We start from the raw sequence: 15,718 nt of genomic DNA on the forward strand, positions 1-15,718 counted from the left end.
CTGCTTCTCCTTAGGACATCTCCCTTTTCATCAGAGAACTTTTGGAGGGTATGGAATTGCCTGACCCTTGTACCAGCCCTATGTAGTGAAGTTTTAAAATGTTTTATTTCATTTTTATATATGTTGGAAGCTTCCCAGCATAGCTTGGGGCAACCCAATCAGATGGGTGGCTTATAAATATTATTATTATTACAGTGATATCTCGGTTTTCGAACGTCTCCGTTGACAAACATTTCGGTTTTCGAACACCGTAAACCCGGAAGTAAATGTTTGTTTTCGAACATGCCTTGGAAGTTGAACACGCCACATGGCTTCCGCTGAGTGCAATGTCCTGAGGCCTAGTTGTCAGCTGTTGAGTTTTTGGTTTTTGAACATTTCAGAACACGAATGGTCTTCCGGAATGGATTACATTCGAAAACCGAGGTACCACTGTATTTTTATTGATTGGAGCACCCCTTTTTTCATTGGAGAAATGTTGGAGGGTGTGCATAATCTGGAGGACTATCGTGTCCCCAGCCCTGTGCTCAAAAAGCATCTATCCTGCACATCTCTGAAGTCTTTGCACAGTAAATACGCCAAGCGCCCTACAATTGGCACATTTTTTCAAACATTAGGAGGTGCGCTGATATAAATCGTACCTTGCATTAGTGCACTACATTTAGGCTGTGAGCAATGGTTGCTGCTATTTGACGATGCAACCACCAACATCAATTTCCTACTAAGGAGTACCGCCAGCAAGGCTCTAGCGAAACCAGAAATGCCACTTCTGGCTTTTGCTCGGAGGCAGAATAGGCATTTGCCATGCAGGGCTTTCTTTTTATTTTCACCACTCCTTTAGGCCAAGAAGGCCTACAGTCAGACTTTCCAGTTAAGACATCTTGGCAGCGGGCCACAAGGAGCTCCGATCTCTCAGCTGCACCAATTTGTCAGTTCTGTAGGCTGGAAAAACATGCCTTTTAAACTGGCATTCCAGGAAGCGCCACAAGGCGGAGGGAACCCCGATCAGTATGCGGTGGTCATGTAAATATGAGTACTGTATCAGGAAATGTTCTGCACAGAATTTGAAAGATTCTAAAACCCATGTTCAAAATAACCCTTTTAAAAAACCAGAAGCTTTTCTTTTGGGAATTATAGGGACAGAACTACCCAAACTGTATAGAAACTTTTATTTATGCATGCTACTACAGCAGCAAGAATGCTACTGGCCCCAAAATGGAAAGAAGCAGATGTACCAGCAAAGGAAGAATGGACACAAAAACTTATGGAAGTTTGATTCTCTGAGGAACATGGCCTGATCCAAACGGAGAAAGTACGGTTCCAAAAAGCTCCCCGCCACCTATGTTTCCTGATATGACCCAACAAAGGGAGAATGGCATGATCTAAATTGTCCTTCATCGCAAAGTTCCTCCCCACAAAAAAATCCCCACTGAATAGCTTCCCTAAAAGTCAACATTTCACAAAGGGCCATTGTCAAAAGTACAGAAAGGGAGAGATGGATGATGTTTCTTCATGCCAGCGTTGCATATGTCTGGATGAGAACCAAATTCCGACTGGCTAGGAAGCTAAAGCATGGTTTCAAGGACACAAATATATAATACAACCTTCTTCGAGCGAAGCCATTAGTCCTGTCCATTGCCTCTGCTCTTTCTACCATGCACAAATGCAAATATATACCTTTGTTGCTGTTCTGGGGCGAGCTCTGCTTCATTTTCTTGAGTGTTGTTTGCCGATCTACAGTTCCCAGCATCCCTGGCCATTGGCCATGCAGACTGGGAATGATGGGAGTCAGAGACCAAGAGTAGCCTCTGGCTGGCCATAGGTTCCCATGCCCGGTTAAAAGAAAAAGGTGTTTTCTTTAATCTTCTTTAAAGAAGATTGGGAAACGTTTATTGAATATATGGGAAATAACTGTCTGCAGCTGAAAACGCTGGCAGCATATGGTGCTGCAAGTGGATGACAAAGGCTTTTTGGCAAAACCGAGACTCAGCGGGTTAGGGCGCCGAGAGCTAATATTGTGGGGCGACGCAGTGGCGTAGCGTGGGGGGTGCAGGGGGGGCCGGCCGCACCGGGCGCAACATCTGGGGGTTAGGGTTAGGGGGCGCAAATCCACGGGTTAGGGGGCGCAAATTACTTGCCTTGCCCCGGGTGCTGACAACCCATGCTACGCCACTGGGGCGACGTGAAATGTAGAGTTTAAACTGCTAAACCATCCAGGGGGCCTTATCCCAGTATTTAGCATCGCTTTCGAGTTCATTGGACAATGTTGGGTTTTCTTGACCCCACAGATAAGGGCTGCGAGGCTAAAATTGTGAGAAACCGTAAAACGTAGTGTTTTCAGCACCAAACATTGCAGGGAGCCTTTTCTGGGTGCTTGGCGCCGTTTTAAACTGAATCGGACGAAGTCAGATTTTTGGTGAAATCCTGACCCCCGGTGGTTACGGCGCTGAGGGTTCATTTTCTGGGGTTCTGAGCAATGTAGTGTTTTCACTGCCAAAAGTTGAAGGGAGACTTTTCTGGGTGTTTGGCACCGTTTTGGAGTGAATTGGACGATATCGGATTATTGGCGAAATCCTGACCCTGGGGGTTAGGGCGCAGAGGGCTCATTTTCTCGGGTGCTGGGAAACGTAGTGTTTCCACCGCCAAACGTTGCAGGGAGTCTTTTCTGGGTGTAAATAATAAAATTGTCATTATGGAATTGGACGTCTCTATTTTCATGGGAGAAATGCTGGGAGTTATCCGACCCCCAGCCCTCTGAAGGCAATCTTGTATACCAAAGTTTATTTTTTTAAAAAAAATAATGTTTTATGATGTTTTTATACATGTGGGAGGCCGCCCTGAGTGGCTGAGGCAACCCCAGAAGATGTGTGGGATATGATTATCCTTATGGAGTGGGACGTCCCTCTTTTCCTCAGAGAAATGTCGGAGGCTCTGTCTTTCTCCTGCCCTCCCTCGGCCGCCTTGTCCCTTTTAAGGAGCGGGCATGGCGGGTGCGGCTCCCGCGCCCCTTTCCTCCTCCGCCAAAGGCGCCAAGCCTCGCTCTCCCTTCCGCGGAAGGAACGAGAAGAGCCCAAGATGGCGGTCGCCTCAGCGGCAGCGATCACCTCCGAGCAGGTCAGTCCCCGGCGCCTTGCCTGGCTCCGGCTTCGGGCGGGAAAAGGAGGGAAACGCGCGCGCTCCTTCATTTTACCGTCCCCAGATATCAACGGGGCGGGGAAGAAAGAGGCGGCTTCGGCTTGAGGAGGCCGGCACCGAACCGGCCCCTTCGCCTCAGGGCGCGTCGCGGAATTCGCCTCCGAAAATGAACGTCCTCCCGGGATATTTTTGATCGGGAACTGGGCCAATGAAACCGGCGACGGGGGTTAAACCGTGCCTTGTAAAAGCTCCGAAATTATCGGAGCATTTGCTAACCGGGGTATCCTGGTGGTTTTTTATTATTATTATTATTATTATTATTATTATTATTATTCTTTTGAAATATGGCAACCCGAACGCGGCGCCCGGGCTTCTGCCGTAGCCGAGCCGCCTCAGGGAAGCAGCGGAGTCGGGCGCGCCAACCTACGCGGCCCCTTCCCTTTTCCCCTCAGGACATTCGTTGCTCTTATTTTATTATTTTTATTAATAGCTCATTATTCGTGGCATTTGTCGCCTGGACACGTATCATGTCTGCCTTTCGCCCGGCTTTCTGAAATTAGAACCAGCCCCCTAGTGCGCGTGAGGCGACTCGCGAGGCCCGTTTGACAGGCTCGGAAGGGCGGCGGCGGCTTCCCAAGTGAATGGGCGCCGTAGCAAAAATAGCCGCCTGAGGGCGGAGAAAGAGATAGGGAGCGTCTTGCGCCTGCGCGCAGAGGATCCGACTGAGTGTCGCTTCACCCTCGAGCAAACGCGAAGGAGGCTTGAGGGCGGAGCGACCAATGGCGTGCCGAGAAGCTGTTGGACTACATCTCCCATCCGCCCCAGCCTGCACGGCCATGGGTCAGGGATTATGGGAGTTGTAGTCCACGACAGGACTTTCCTTAGCCTTGGAGGACTAGGAGGGGGGCAAAGCATATATAGGGATTTAAGGGAGACTTCCGGGGAATACGATCAGAGACTTTCAAAGTGGAGTATATAAATTCAATAGATAATAAAATAATAATAATAATCTTCTCTGAAAACGTTTTGATGGCACAGAACCAAGTACAGTGGTACCTTGGATTGCATACGTCTTAGTTTGCATACAAGCACGTCAAACCCGGAAGTGCGTGTCCCGGTTTGCAACTTTTTTTCGATTACAACCCTTTTTTTTTTTTTAAATTACAAACAATATTGGGGAGGAGGCCCCATTGGCAAAAGCTCGCCTTGGGTTACGACCTGTTTTGGTTTGCAAACGGACCTCCGAAACAGATTATGGTTGTAAACCAAGGTACCACTGTACAGCAAAGGGCACAACCTTTTGCTTTAAAGACTTTGCTCTCTGGTCCAGGAGCAATTTGGTGTTGTGCAAATCTTGCTTGTGCTTTTAGTATGTGTCTCTCTCTCCCTGCCCCCCCCCAAAAAAGGTTTGACCAAGGGCTCCTTCAAATGACCTCTTTATAGAGCACTCATCCAATTTTCTTGCACAAAGCTTGCATGGTATCCACTCTTTATTGATCATTCATCCTGATTTGTTCACAGGGATGTTATTTGCCTTCCAATCAATCAATCAATCAATCAAATTGTTATCACATTTTTGGTGCATCACTTTCCTAACGGCAAAAAGGCCCTTTTTAAAAGAAAGCGGATTTGTTGCAACATAGCCCTTTGGTCCACTTTTATTTTAGAAACCTAAATTTCTGGTGTGCAACTGAATCCCTCTGGCAAAATAGTGACAGCCTGGAGGCTCCTGGCACCATACAATTGGGCTCTCAGCCCCTTCCAGTTCTCAGCTACTATCTCAAACTCCCTCTTACACTTGCTTGAATGTTTGGAACTGAATTGCCTTTATGTATACAGCATAGTACATAGCGTATACAGCGTAGTACATAACTCGTAGTAGCTAGGAGTTATGCTTAGCTGTTTATGTAGTTATTTTATATGAACAACCTGGCTCTATTACAGAGAAATTACTGGGTGAAGAGCTACACTGCATATACAGGTACATGCAACAAAAAAAGTGTACTCATATTCTCCCCCCCCCCCCATAGGACTAGCATCCAACATAGGAATGTCACTATAGAATGTTGTATCATTTTAATGTTGTTAGCCGCTCTGAGCCCAGCTTCGGCTGGGGAGGGCGGGATATAAATAAACTTTTATTATTATTATTATTATTATTATTATTATTATTGAAGCAGTCCTCTGCTGCAGCTAAATGTAACTGCTTTTGCAGCAAATTCAAACACGGTACTGTATAGCTACATTCTCAAGACTTTGCAAATATTTTCTTTACAAGTTGGGCTCTTTTAAACAGTTCCTACTGTGAAAATCCTATTGTGGCAGAAATGAAAATTCATATCATCTTGTTATGAATAGGATATGTTGGACTTAATATATCGTTTGGGGAACTTATTTTAAAATTATTTTTAGCAAAGTTCTAATGGTCCCGTGAAGAAATCGATGCGTGAGAAAGCTGTGGAGCGGAGGAATATTAACAAAGAACACAACAGTAACTTCAAGGCTGGATATATTCCAATTGATGAAGATCGTCTGCACAAAACTGGCTTGCGAGGCAGAAAAGGCAACTTGGCCATTTGTGTGATAGTCCTCCTGTTTATTTTGGCTGTCATCAATTTGATTGTAAGTAGAACAAGCTAATCAAAATACTGTGATCGTGCTTATATTGTTAAGTTAGACCACTAGACCAGGGGTCTGCAACCTTTAAGACAAAAAGAGCCACTTGGACCCGTTTCCGAAGAAAAAAAAACTGGGAGCCGCAAAACTCGTCATTATAAAAATAACTTTTTTGTCACTTTTTTATTATTTCTTTGTTTGACCCCTCAGAATTACTCCTCCTCATAGAAATAAACATTAACTTAACAAGTTACCTTTTTTGTGTGTGTGTTCTTCACTCCCCTTCAAAACAGTGACCAGCGTACATGCCCCCTTTCAATGCAGTGACCAGTGTACATGCCCCTTACAATGTAGCGGGCGGGCGGGTGGGAAGGTGACGTCGGGACGGTGCGTGACTAACGCACACACCGCCCCCATGCGACGTCACAGCCAGTACAGCGCCCGCCACAGTGGAGAGTGTCGGGGCGCACAATGCGCCTCCTCCCCTCACTAGTATCCGCCCCGGAGCCGCGGCAAAGGTGTAAAAGAGCCACATGCGGCTCCGGAGCCGCGGGTTGCAGACCCCTGCACTAGACGAACACTGTGAATATATTTGCAGAAGTGGAGCTCTATTGACTTAAATAGGGCCTAACCAACCAGATGCAAGGAACCAAAGCTGTTCTTCAATGCTTCTATTTATCTTTGGCATGGCTTGGTCACTGAATTTGAGAACGAGCAAACTAGCAGGTCACTGGTTGTTTGGATGGGCAGCTTACATCCATCCAACTGCAGGTTAGGAAGAGGCTGCAGAGTGAGGTGTATGGGGGGGTCAAGAGACCTGGAAAGGAAGAAGATAAAGGAGCCCTAAGTTCTGAAAGAGAAATCATGTGATGGAATGCTGCTGATTTGACACTAGTATGGCATGTATACATGTCAGTTTACTTGCCACTTACTCTTAAATCTGTATATTTGCAAGCTTTTTAATGAAATATACCGTATTTTCGCTCTATAAGATGCACCTGACCATAAGACGCACCTAGTTTTAGAGGAGAACAAGAAAAAAAATGTTCTCTCCCTCTCTGATCAGCGCTCCTTCAGCAAAGCGGGAGGAGAAATGGAAGGGGCTCCACTTCTCCTGCCGCTTCACTGAAGGGGCACTGCGCAGAGAGGGAAAGCTACGCAGCGCCCCTTCAGCGAAGCGAAGCCAGGAGAGCAAGAGGGATCGATCCCTCTTGCTCTCCTGGCTTCAGCGAAAGCTGTGCAGCCTGCATTCGCTCCAGAAGACGCGCACACATTTCCCCTTACTTTTTAGGAGGGGAAAAGTGTGTCTTGTACAGTGAAAGATACGGTACTGTATTACTAAAGGCATAATCACCAATGCTTCCTCATCTGGAAGGAAGCTAACTGAAACCTTCAAAACTTTCTACGACTAAGGGAAATAGGAGCACAAAACTTGTGTGTATTTGGTTTTTGGTGTATACATGGTTAATTATGTCTCAACAGAATTCTAAAGGTGTATTTTTTTCTCCTTTTTAGTGCCAAGCAAGCTCCAAATATTGCTGCTTTTCAGTGAAATTATCTTCATTACCTATATGCAGGGTTTCTAACCAAACTTGGAACTGTACATGCAGATTATAAACATTGGGTGCCATTTATGCCTATTAAAACTAAGAGGACGAATGGCAATATGGTAATGTGTATCTGTTTGGACCCAACTGTCCATAGTACGCTTGAAAAAAAGGATTCCTAAAAATAAATACATGGAAAGGTCTTAGTTAATTAGGTCAAAGAAATACTCCACAACTGGTAATAAATTCTATTTTGCTTCTTAGTAAACATTCTGTATTGCAGTCTAAGATGTACTGTGAATTCAGGATAAAAATGTACTTATCCACTCCACATATATCGCAGAATTTTCTTACGATCTGTAGAGATTAACCAATTTTCTGCTTTTCATCCTTTCAATGGATTGCTAATTATTCAGTGCCAGACTATGAATTATCAACCCATTTTTATTGTATATAGCCAAAGGCCTTTACAATGGACACAGAATAAAAGGAAACTTTCATCTAAAATCATACATGCAACCTGTAGTAGTTTACAACATAAAAAGAAATTTACAACATTCAGACTTAAGATTGGAGTGCATTCATATAGCTGGAACAGAGCTTCTTGGCTGCCAGAACAAATTTGGCTACCTGGTATGTAATATAGAGATGTTTATCTGCTAGGAATTCAACTGTTACTTCCTGTGTGATTGACCTGGAAGCCAGATAAGAATTGGTGATAGAAATTTTCCTCTGGGTGTTATATACAGGGGGCAAATCAGCAGATAGCATGTGACGTCCTCTACCTGATTGCATCCATATATACATTTGCGATCCATATGGAACATTCCCCGATATATCCCCTCTAAATATGCTGAGGGCATCTGTTGGAATCTTAATTCTACAAAGGCCCTGCATAGTTGTGGGAAGGTCAGAGTCTCAAAGTAACAGGGCCTTGAGTGATTGGTCTTAATTTCGGGGTACCAAGTGGAGTAGCGGGCAACAATGATGGATGCTCTGTCTTGGTTGGCATCCTGATCAAAAATCCAATTTCTATGGTCACGTGGGCTAAGAGTTAAGACTGGGCTGCTCTTTTTTTTTCCTATCCTAAACTAAAGAAGTACAAGTATTGTTTTTAAATATAAATTATTTACAGTCTGATCATATATACTTATAAAGAGCACTGAGTTCAATTAGGATTGGTGCCTTAATTTTGGTTGTCAAATTTCCTTTCACACACATGCATGAAGATGCCCTCCTTTTAAGTTAGAACCACGCAGTTTGTGAGCCACCAAATTGAACACAGTCCACCAGTTAAATATTGTGGCCTGCCAGGAATCTGACAACCAGAATTTTGTTTTGAGTCCCAGGCAAACCAGATATTGATTGAGCATCTAGTGGGTTGGCATACATGACTGGTGGGCTGTTTTCAGCTTTGTGAAAGTTTTGTGGGCCTGTTTTCAAGTAACATGTTCTTCTCAAAGGTATCTGATCCAAGCACTGGCATGACAATTTCAGAATTTACTTACATTTTAAAAAATTAAATTTACTCTTTTAGATCACGCTCATCATCTGGACTGTAATTCGCATTGGACCCAGCGGCTGTGACAGCATGGAGTTTCATGATAGCGGCTTATTGCGATTTAAACAAGACTCTGACATGGGAATTATACATCCATTGTATAAGAGCACAGTCGGAGGTCGACGTAATGAGGATTTGGTGATTGTTGGAGAGAACCAGCCAGTAAGTATATCTTCTATTGTGTACTGCGTTCAACATCTGAGCTGCTACTTCGGATATCCTTCTCCGATGAAGTATGACAGGCATACCAGAAGCAGGACTTTCATAGTAGAAGTACATACGTACTCTCCCCTCGCCAGGGAGGCCCACCTTGCTCCAACACTGTTATGTTTTCAGACCCTAGGTTAAAAGCCTGGCTTGTTTTATTTGTGATTGGTGGGAAATGTTCTCAGGGTGGTAATTTGATTTTATGTTGCTGGCTGCTGTTGCTTTCTCCATTGTGGTAGTATTTTTTGTATTGCTGATCCTGTAAATTGTTGCTTTGTTTTTATTTGTTGCAAGCTACTTATTCATTGATTAAAAAAAGATATTTAGTCTTAAGTTGTTTGTTGACAGGAAGCCACAGTGCTACCAAGCACTGTAAAAGTAGCAGATTACCTTTGTTACATTTAACACAACACATCTCATTTTTTCCTGCAGATTGTGTTTCAGCAAGGGGAAACAAAACTTAGTGTTGCAAAGAATGGAACCTCAATTACAAGTGATATTGGTATGGAATTTGTTGACCCACGGACTCAGAATACTTTGTTTAGCACTGACTATAATACTCACGAGTTTCATTTGCCAACTGGAGTAAAAATTTTGAATGTTCAAAAAGCATCTACGGAGAGGGTATGATCTCTGTTTACTTTTCTCTGCAAGTTACATGATGCATGCTGTAATCTTAAACTCATACCTTTATTTGCATTATAGCTAACATTCCATATAAAAAGATGAAGCATTTGCCTAAGTTATTTATTTTAAGCATTTTAAAATGGCCTGTGTTTGTACATGTTCAGTAGAGACTATAGAAGCCTAAGGTCTACTAGTATATTATAAACCAGAGATAGGGAACTGGTTCTGGTCAGTGGCCTGATTCAGTAGTGACCAAGCCTCTATGGCCACTTTGAAAAGTGGGTGGGGCCGCCTATCCATCAATCACTTGCTGTCATATGATGTCAGGTCATTGAAAATTCAGTATTCTTCCTTTGCAACAACAGCTTAAAAGTCCAGTGTGTATGTGGTGTTGAGAAGGAATGTACATATGTGCTTTGCCCACAACCACTCCTCACACCCCGAGGGAACACAGTCCTCAGAGAAGTGGTGGTAAGAAGATCCCCTACCCCTGCGATATATATAACTGCTGTCTAAATGAGGCCACAAATACAGATTGCAGTTAACTGTTATCAGTCAATAACATTGATATGCGGTCAGTCTCTGCAGAATCGCAGCCTTCGTCCAACAAATGTTTTAACGGTTGAGCGGTGGTGTTTAAAAAGCAAGGCCAATTTTGTAGGAAGGTGAGTTTTTGTGTATAAAACAAAACTATTTTTTAGAAAATGCTTTCCATGGCTATTCTCTTTTTTTCTCAGATTACCAGCAATGCTACCAGTGATCTGAATATAAAGGTTGATGGACGTGCCATTGTCCGTGGAAATGAAGGTGTTTTCATCATGGGCAAAACCATCGAGTTTCATATGGGGGGCAATATGGAACTGAAAGCAGTGAGTAATTCCAGGATATTCAGTTTGTATAAATGGATTCAGTGAGCTATATATATGACTGCAACCAAGTTAAAGAAATCAGATTTGATTTGGTTCATCTACTCATCTATAGATTTAAAATGGCATGGTTTTTTTAAGTCTTATAAAATTATAGCTTACTGTTACGTGTCTCAAATTTGACCTATAGGTATATATACATCTTCCAGGTCAAAACACATAACTGTTTTGTCAGCTTAATATAGTTACTTCTGGTAAGTTAAACTCGATTATTAGATACAGCTACATGCACATACTCCATACCTATGCTTTCAAACAAAAACTTGTATTGGAATATTTTATTCCAAAACTAAAACAAAACAGCTCTGTTTCTTTTAGACATATTTGCCTGGAAAGAAAAAAAGAAGGAAAATGTGTTGTTTTTTAGGCTAACATTTTGTTCCCGGCTGCAGAACAAAATTTAATTTACACATATGAGAAACCTCATAAAACAGTCTCTCTAGGTGTTATGCAGAAAAGCAAATGCATAACAACGAACAATGCTACAATAATTACAACTCTCTTCCTTTCCATAAAGGACCTTGTTTGACCAAAACAAGTTACGCAGAGTTGCCCGTTGCCAACAATAGCTGGCAAGACGCAGCACACCATTAATTGCTGCCCTTTTGCTAAGATACAGAGGATACAGTGCATGGCAAGCTCAACCTTGCATGGCTCTTCAAAGCTACTCCCAGTCTCCACTAAGCAGATATTGCAGCAACCACCATTCAAGGAAGTGCGGACCGTCCTCTTTTAAAGAGAAGGAATTTTCTGTTTCATGTCTGGCAACAGCAGCATAGAGAAAGAGCCTAGTAAAGAGAGAGGCAGGTGCACAGCCTCAGAAAAGAGGTTGGTTGGGTGCGGAAACCTGATGAATAAGGACTGTAAGTTAGATACGGGAACAAAAATTTAAAGGATTCATTGGATTGGTTATAGTTGCAACTCTAGTTATTCAAAATATGTCTATCTCACCTGTCCAACATTACAGGTGACTTAGAATGAAGATTGAATGATTTTTTTAAAAAAACTGACAAAATGAAAATAAAATACTGCAACAGCAACAAATCCTTATTAAAACTCAGTGGCCCAAAGGCCATTGGAACAGTCACTGAAAGGCTAAAAGATAACAACTCCGAACATCATCCAAGACTTCATTCCAGAGCCTTGGGGAAAACAGAGTAAAGGTCCATGTTCCTTGCCACACTGAGTATAAATTTAGCCAGAGTATTCAAAGTGTAACACTGTCATATATTTGTGCAGTAGGTGAGTTTACTTTTGGCTTTCTCCCTCTGAGATCCCAGCCGCAGAGAATAAGTTTAGGCACACAGCTTACCAAAGCAAGAATTGCTGCTGCTGCAGCTGTACTCTCTCCGGTACGGAAGCACAGTGCAAATTGAGAGTGAAGGATATGTGTATAACTACCCTATATTCTAGTTATCCCAAAGGATCTAGAACTGTCCCACCAAGACAAGGCTGCAGGAGTGGGTTTATTAAAGACAGACCAATGGGGAAGAAATGAATGCTGTAGCAGTTGAGTATAGATCAAAGGCCAGTCATTCAAAACTGCTGCAATGGAGCATTAGCCTTGACAGGGATGGGTAACTCAGGCTAGTTCTAGTCCTTGCCCTCTTTCACATGTATTCACTAATAAATCATATCATCCTATTCCACATTAATCTATTTTTTGTAATTCACATGAAAATTCATATTAAAATATGTATTTTCTCTCAAAATATGCAGCTAATGCACTTGCTGCTTTTTTGAACTGAAAACTATACCAGAACAATCAGAAGAGGGGAGGGCTGGTGGATAACTTAAGTTTTGTGATGCACATTAAGCCAGAAGGTACAACGATCCAGTGTTCGAAACTCCCATTGTTTTAGGCGGCCTGGGTGCAGCCTGTGATTTCAGATTAAAACTGCAGAGTGGAAGGAAAGGAGGCCCTTTTTCGGACTTCCGGGTTGGCGCCATCGCCGAATGGCGGACTCCCTCCGAGCTCCGGAGGGAGTCTGCTCGGCAGGGGCTGGGTCCTACCGCGCCAGCGACGCGGGGACCCTCAAAAACCACGGGCACGGAGCCCGTGGACATGGGGACTCGGCTGGCACCGCTAGCGCCCTCCCAACTCGTGAAGGAGCCTTTTTAAAGGCTTCGGATCGGGTGCCGGGGAGTGGCGTGGTGCTTTGAGTCCATTGCTTCCCCTGCCGAGAGCAGCCGCATGCCATTCGACGGAGAGCGCTGACTTCTTCCATTGGAAATTCGGACTATCAACAACAACCCGTGAGTAATTGGGAAACCGGGTACAAAAGGAGAAAAAAAGAAATTTTTTTTCGGATTCGGCACGAGCGGGGGGGATCTAAAAAGGAAGTCAGTCCCCCCCCCCGATTGTAAACATTCTAAAACAAGGACTGGGTAACCAAGATCGAAAGAGAAGTTTATTGCTGACAAAAATCATTAATTCCACGAAGGGAAATTACAAGAACTGTGCTGGAGGAGAAGAGTGGAGGGTGAGAGGGAAAATGCAACCCCCCCTGGGAACCGGGGCGATTCGTAGAACCTGGCGAAGAGAGACGGAGACTTTGACAGCTGTCAAAGTAGCTGTCAAAGCTGGAGAATATAAAGAGGACTTTGTTACAAGGACTTTGCTGGCTAATTCTGTTACAATTTGACACAATATGGATATAAACTGTCGGAAAATAAGGAACAACAATTTGACTTTTGGATTAGAGGATATAAAGTTACTACAATCCCCCTAGAGGGGTTTCGGGACATTACAAGTGGTCGTATGTGGAAAATCACTCTGGGATTCGTACAGGACTTATCTTCTGGGAAAGCTGCAAAACTGACATAGTATTTTGTCTACAGAGGTGTTTACATTAAAAGGAGACAATAGAATTTTCTATTGAAGAAAGGAAGGGACTGGACGTAAGTTTTTGTTCCTGAACAACAAACCTCTGTAGAGATACCAGATTTCGGAATAAGAAAGTTTTAGCAGCTGAACAAGACAAGAAACCTGAGAAAGTAAGGAATAAAAAGAACAAAGGACTAACTACGACACGGAAAGAATAATGGGAGGAGCAGCAAAGACCAAGGAAATTAAAGGCATCTATTAGACTGGATTTTTGAAGTTAAACATTATTAAAATAAACAAATTAAAAGAAAACCGGCAAGGTGGAATGGGAAAAATCTGGCCATGGACTTGAGATCTCCAGGCTGACAACATATAGACTGATGGACATGTGGAATTCAAACCGGGGAAGGGAAGGGGGAGTTTTGGAATCCAAAGGCTAATGTAACTATCTGTCTGAACCTTTTTATACTTTTTATCTTTTATTTCTTTATATAACTTTTGTATATCATGGTATTATGATTTGGCATGTTAAAAAAAGGGAATTCGTGGAAGGAAATTGGGGTTGATCTTGGGGAAAAATCTTTTTTCTTTTTCTGTTAATGATGAGGGATGATGATAAAATTGTATAATTTAAATTGGTTAATGGGTTAAACATATTAAGTTTTAAATTGGGAGTGAGAGCTTGTGGAACCAAATTAATGAAAGGGGAATATAGTCGGGGGGGGGAGGAGGGAGTCCCAGAAAGAAGATAATGAAAGTAAGGTTCTAAATGTATTCTATCTTTTTCTTTCTGTTATTTTTCTATATTATTGGAAATTCTAATAAATATGATTTAAAAAAAAAAAAAAAAAGGAAAGGAGGCCCTTTTTCTGCCTCCCCACTTCCAGCTACTCTCTTAAGACTGGAGAAGAGACCCTCTTAAGAATACTATGGGGCGGGCAGGGGAAGGACTGAACCATGCGAAAAACGAACATAATATTTTAACTGCAGTTCATTCATTTTCAGCTTGTATTCTTGTTATAAAAAACTGTGCCTAGACATTCCATTGTTGCGCCCATAACCTAGAGGCTTAAGGTGCCATGTAGCTCCTAGCTTTCATATCTGTTTCTAACACAGCAAAGATCCCTTAGCTATCCCACAGCTGAATGGTAGAGCCTGTGCTTTTCACGCAGAAGGGTCCTTGGTTTAATCCCTGGCATCTCCAATTAATTAATAGCAGGACAAGGAATGTCATTTGTCAGATATGAGAGCCACTGCCACATTAAGCTGAGTAGTCAAACTCCGAACAAGGAAGCTTCTTATAGTCAGTTTCTCTAACATTAAGGTATTAAAATAGATACGTTTATTCAATTGGAAATACTGTTGCTAACTTCTGCAAATGTTTCTTTGGCAGGATAAGAGCATTGTTCTAAATGGAAGTGTGATGGTCAACACAGCTCGACTGCCGAGTCCTTCACATGGGGAGAAATTAAACAATGGCGACTGGGAACGCTACAAGCTTTGCATGTGCTCCGACGGGACTCTATTCCGCATTCCAGTTAAGAGCCGCAACATGGGTTGCCAAACCTCAGTTAATCCCTGCGGTAATACATATTAAAAGCAAAACAGGGCACTATCAAACGAGGAAGAGGTTAGGTTTAAAACAGTTGCATGTTTGCAAGCTTTTTTGTTGTTGTTTTTACCACGCTTGTAAAAGAGCTACATGAAGCACTTTTTTTTACCCAAGACACTACATTGAACAGATTCTTTTAAACGTGAGTCGTATCATCAGACCATTTGTGCTACATATTACTGTATTTCAGTAAGGTACTTAAGTACATTCATCACTCCGGAAGTACTTTAGGATATAGCTGAATTGAAGTCACTGAAATCTTTGTGAAAGGTCTAATGGTACCAATCTCTGGCTTATCTAACCTTTGGAAGCGTACTTTCTGCAAGTGGTGAGAACCTTCGGGTGTGCACAGATCAGTGTATATGCATGTGAGAATAGGATGGCCTCACCCACTACTGGCATGTGGGCTTCTGAAAATTGGCTGGGTGGTGAGCATAGCCTTGGGCCAAAAATGGCTAGCCATGCCTTGGCTAAAGGTTGTGTGCCTACATGGCAGTCTTCATGTGCCCCCTAGTGGTGCATGATCTATTCACATCCCCACCCTTTGTTTTCATATACAGTGGTACCTCGCAAGACGAATGCCTCGCAAGACGAAAAACTCGCAAGACGAAAGAGTTTTTCGTTTTTTGAGTTGCTTCGCAAGACGAATTTCCCTATGGGCTT

At 43.0% G+C, this 15,718-nt stretch overlaps 1 protein-coding gene across 1 annotated transcript; it reads left to right on the forward strand.

The window, feature by feature from the left end:
• Positions 1 to 2,958: 2,958 nt before the first annotated feature.
• On the forward strand, positions 2,959 to 15,621 carry SGCB (sarcoglycan beta). The gene is made up of 6 exons (XM_081020130.1): positions 2,959 to 3,111; positions 5,545 to 5,754; positions 8,833 to 9,018; positions 9,496 to 9,687; positions 10,428 to 10,559; positions 14,837 to 15,621. Exons 1-6 carry the CDS (start codon positions 3,073 to 3,075, stop codon positions 15,038 to 15,040), a joined length of 963 nt encoding a protein of 320 aa, XP_080876256.1. The 5' UTR covers positions 2,959 to 3,072; the 3' UTR covers positions 15,041 to 15,621.
• The last annotated feature ends 97 nt before the right edge of the window (positions 15,622 to 15,718 follow it).

Source organism: Podarcis pityusensis, assembly GCF_964106645.2.
Source record: "Podarcis pityusensis genome assembly, chromosome: 9".
Classification (NCBI taxonomy): Eukaryota; Metazoa; Chordata; class Lepidosauria; order Squamata; family Lacertidae; genus Podarcis; species Podarcis pityusensis.

Bases quoted from the DNA above. Each gene is read 5' to 3' on its own strand.
- SGCB (XM_081020130.1), top strand. From the start codon at position 3,073: ATGGCGGTCGCCTCAGCGGCAGCGATCACCTCCGAGCAG. The intron at 3,112-5,544 runs GTCAGTCCCCGG...AATTATTTTTAG, and splicing joins CAGCGATCACCTCCGAGCAG to CAAAGTTCTAATGGTCCCGT. The intron at 5,755-8,832 runs GTAAGTAGAACA...TTACTCTTTTAG, and splicing joins TGGCTGTCATCAATTTGATT to ATCACGCTCATCATCTGGAC.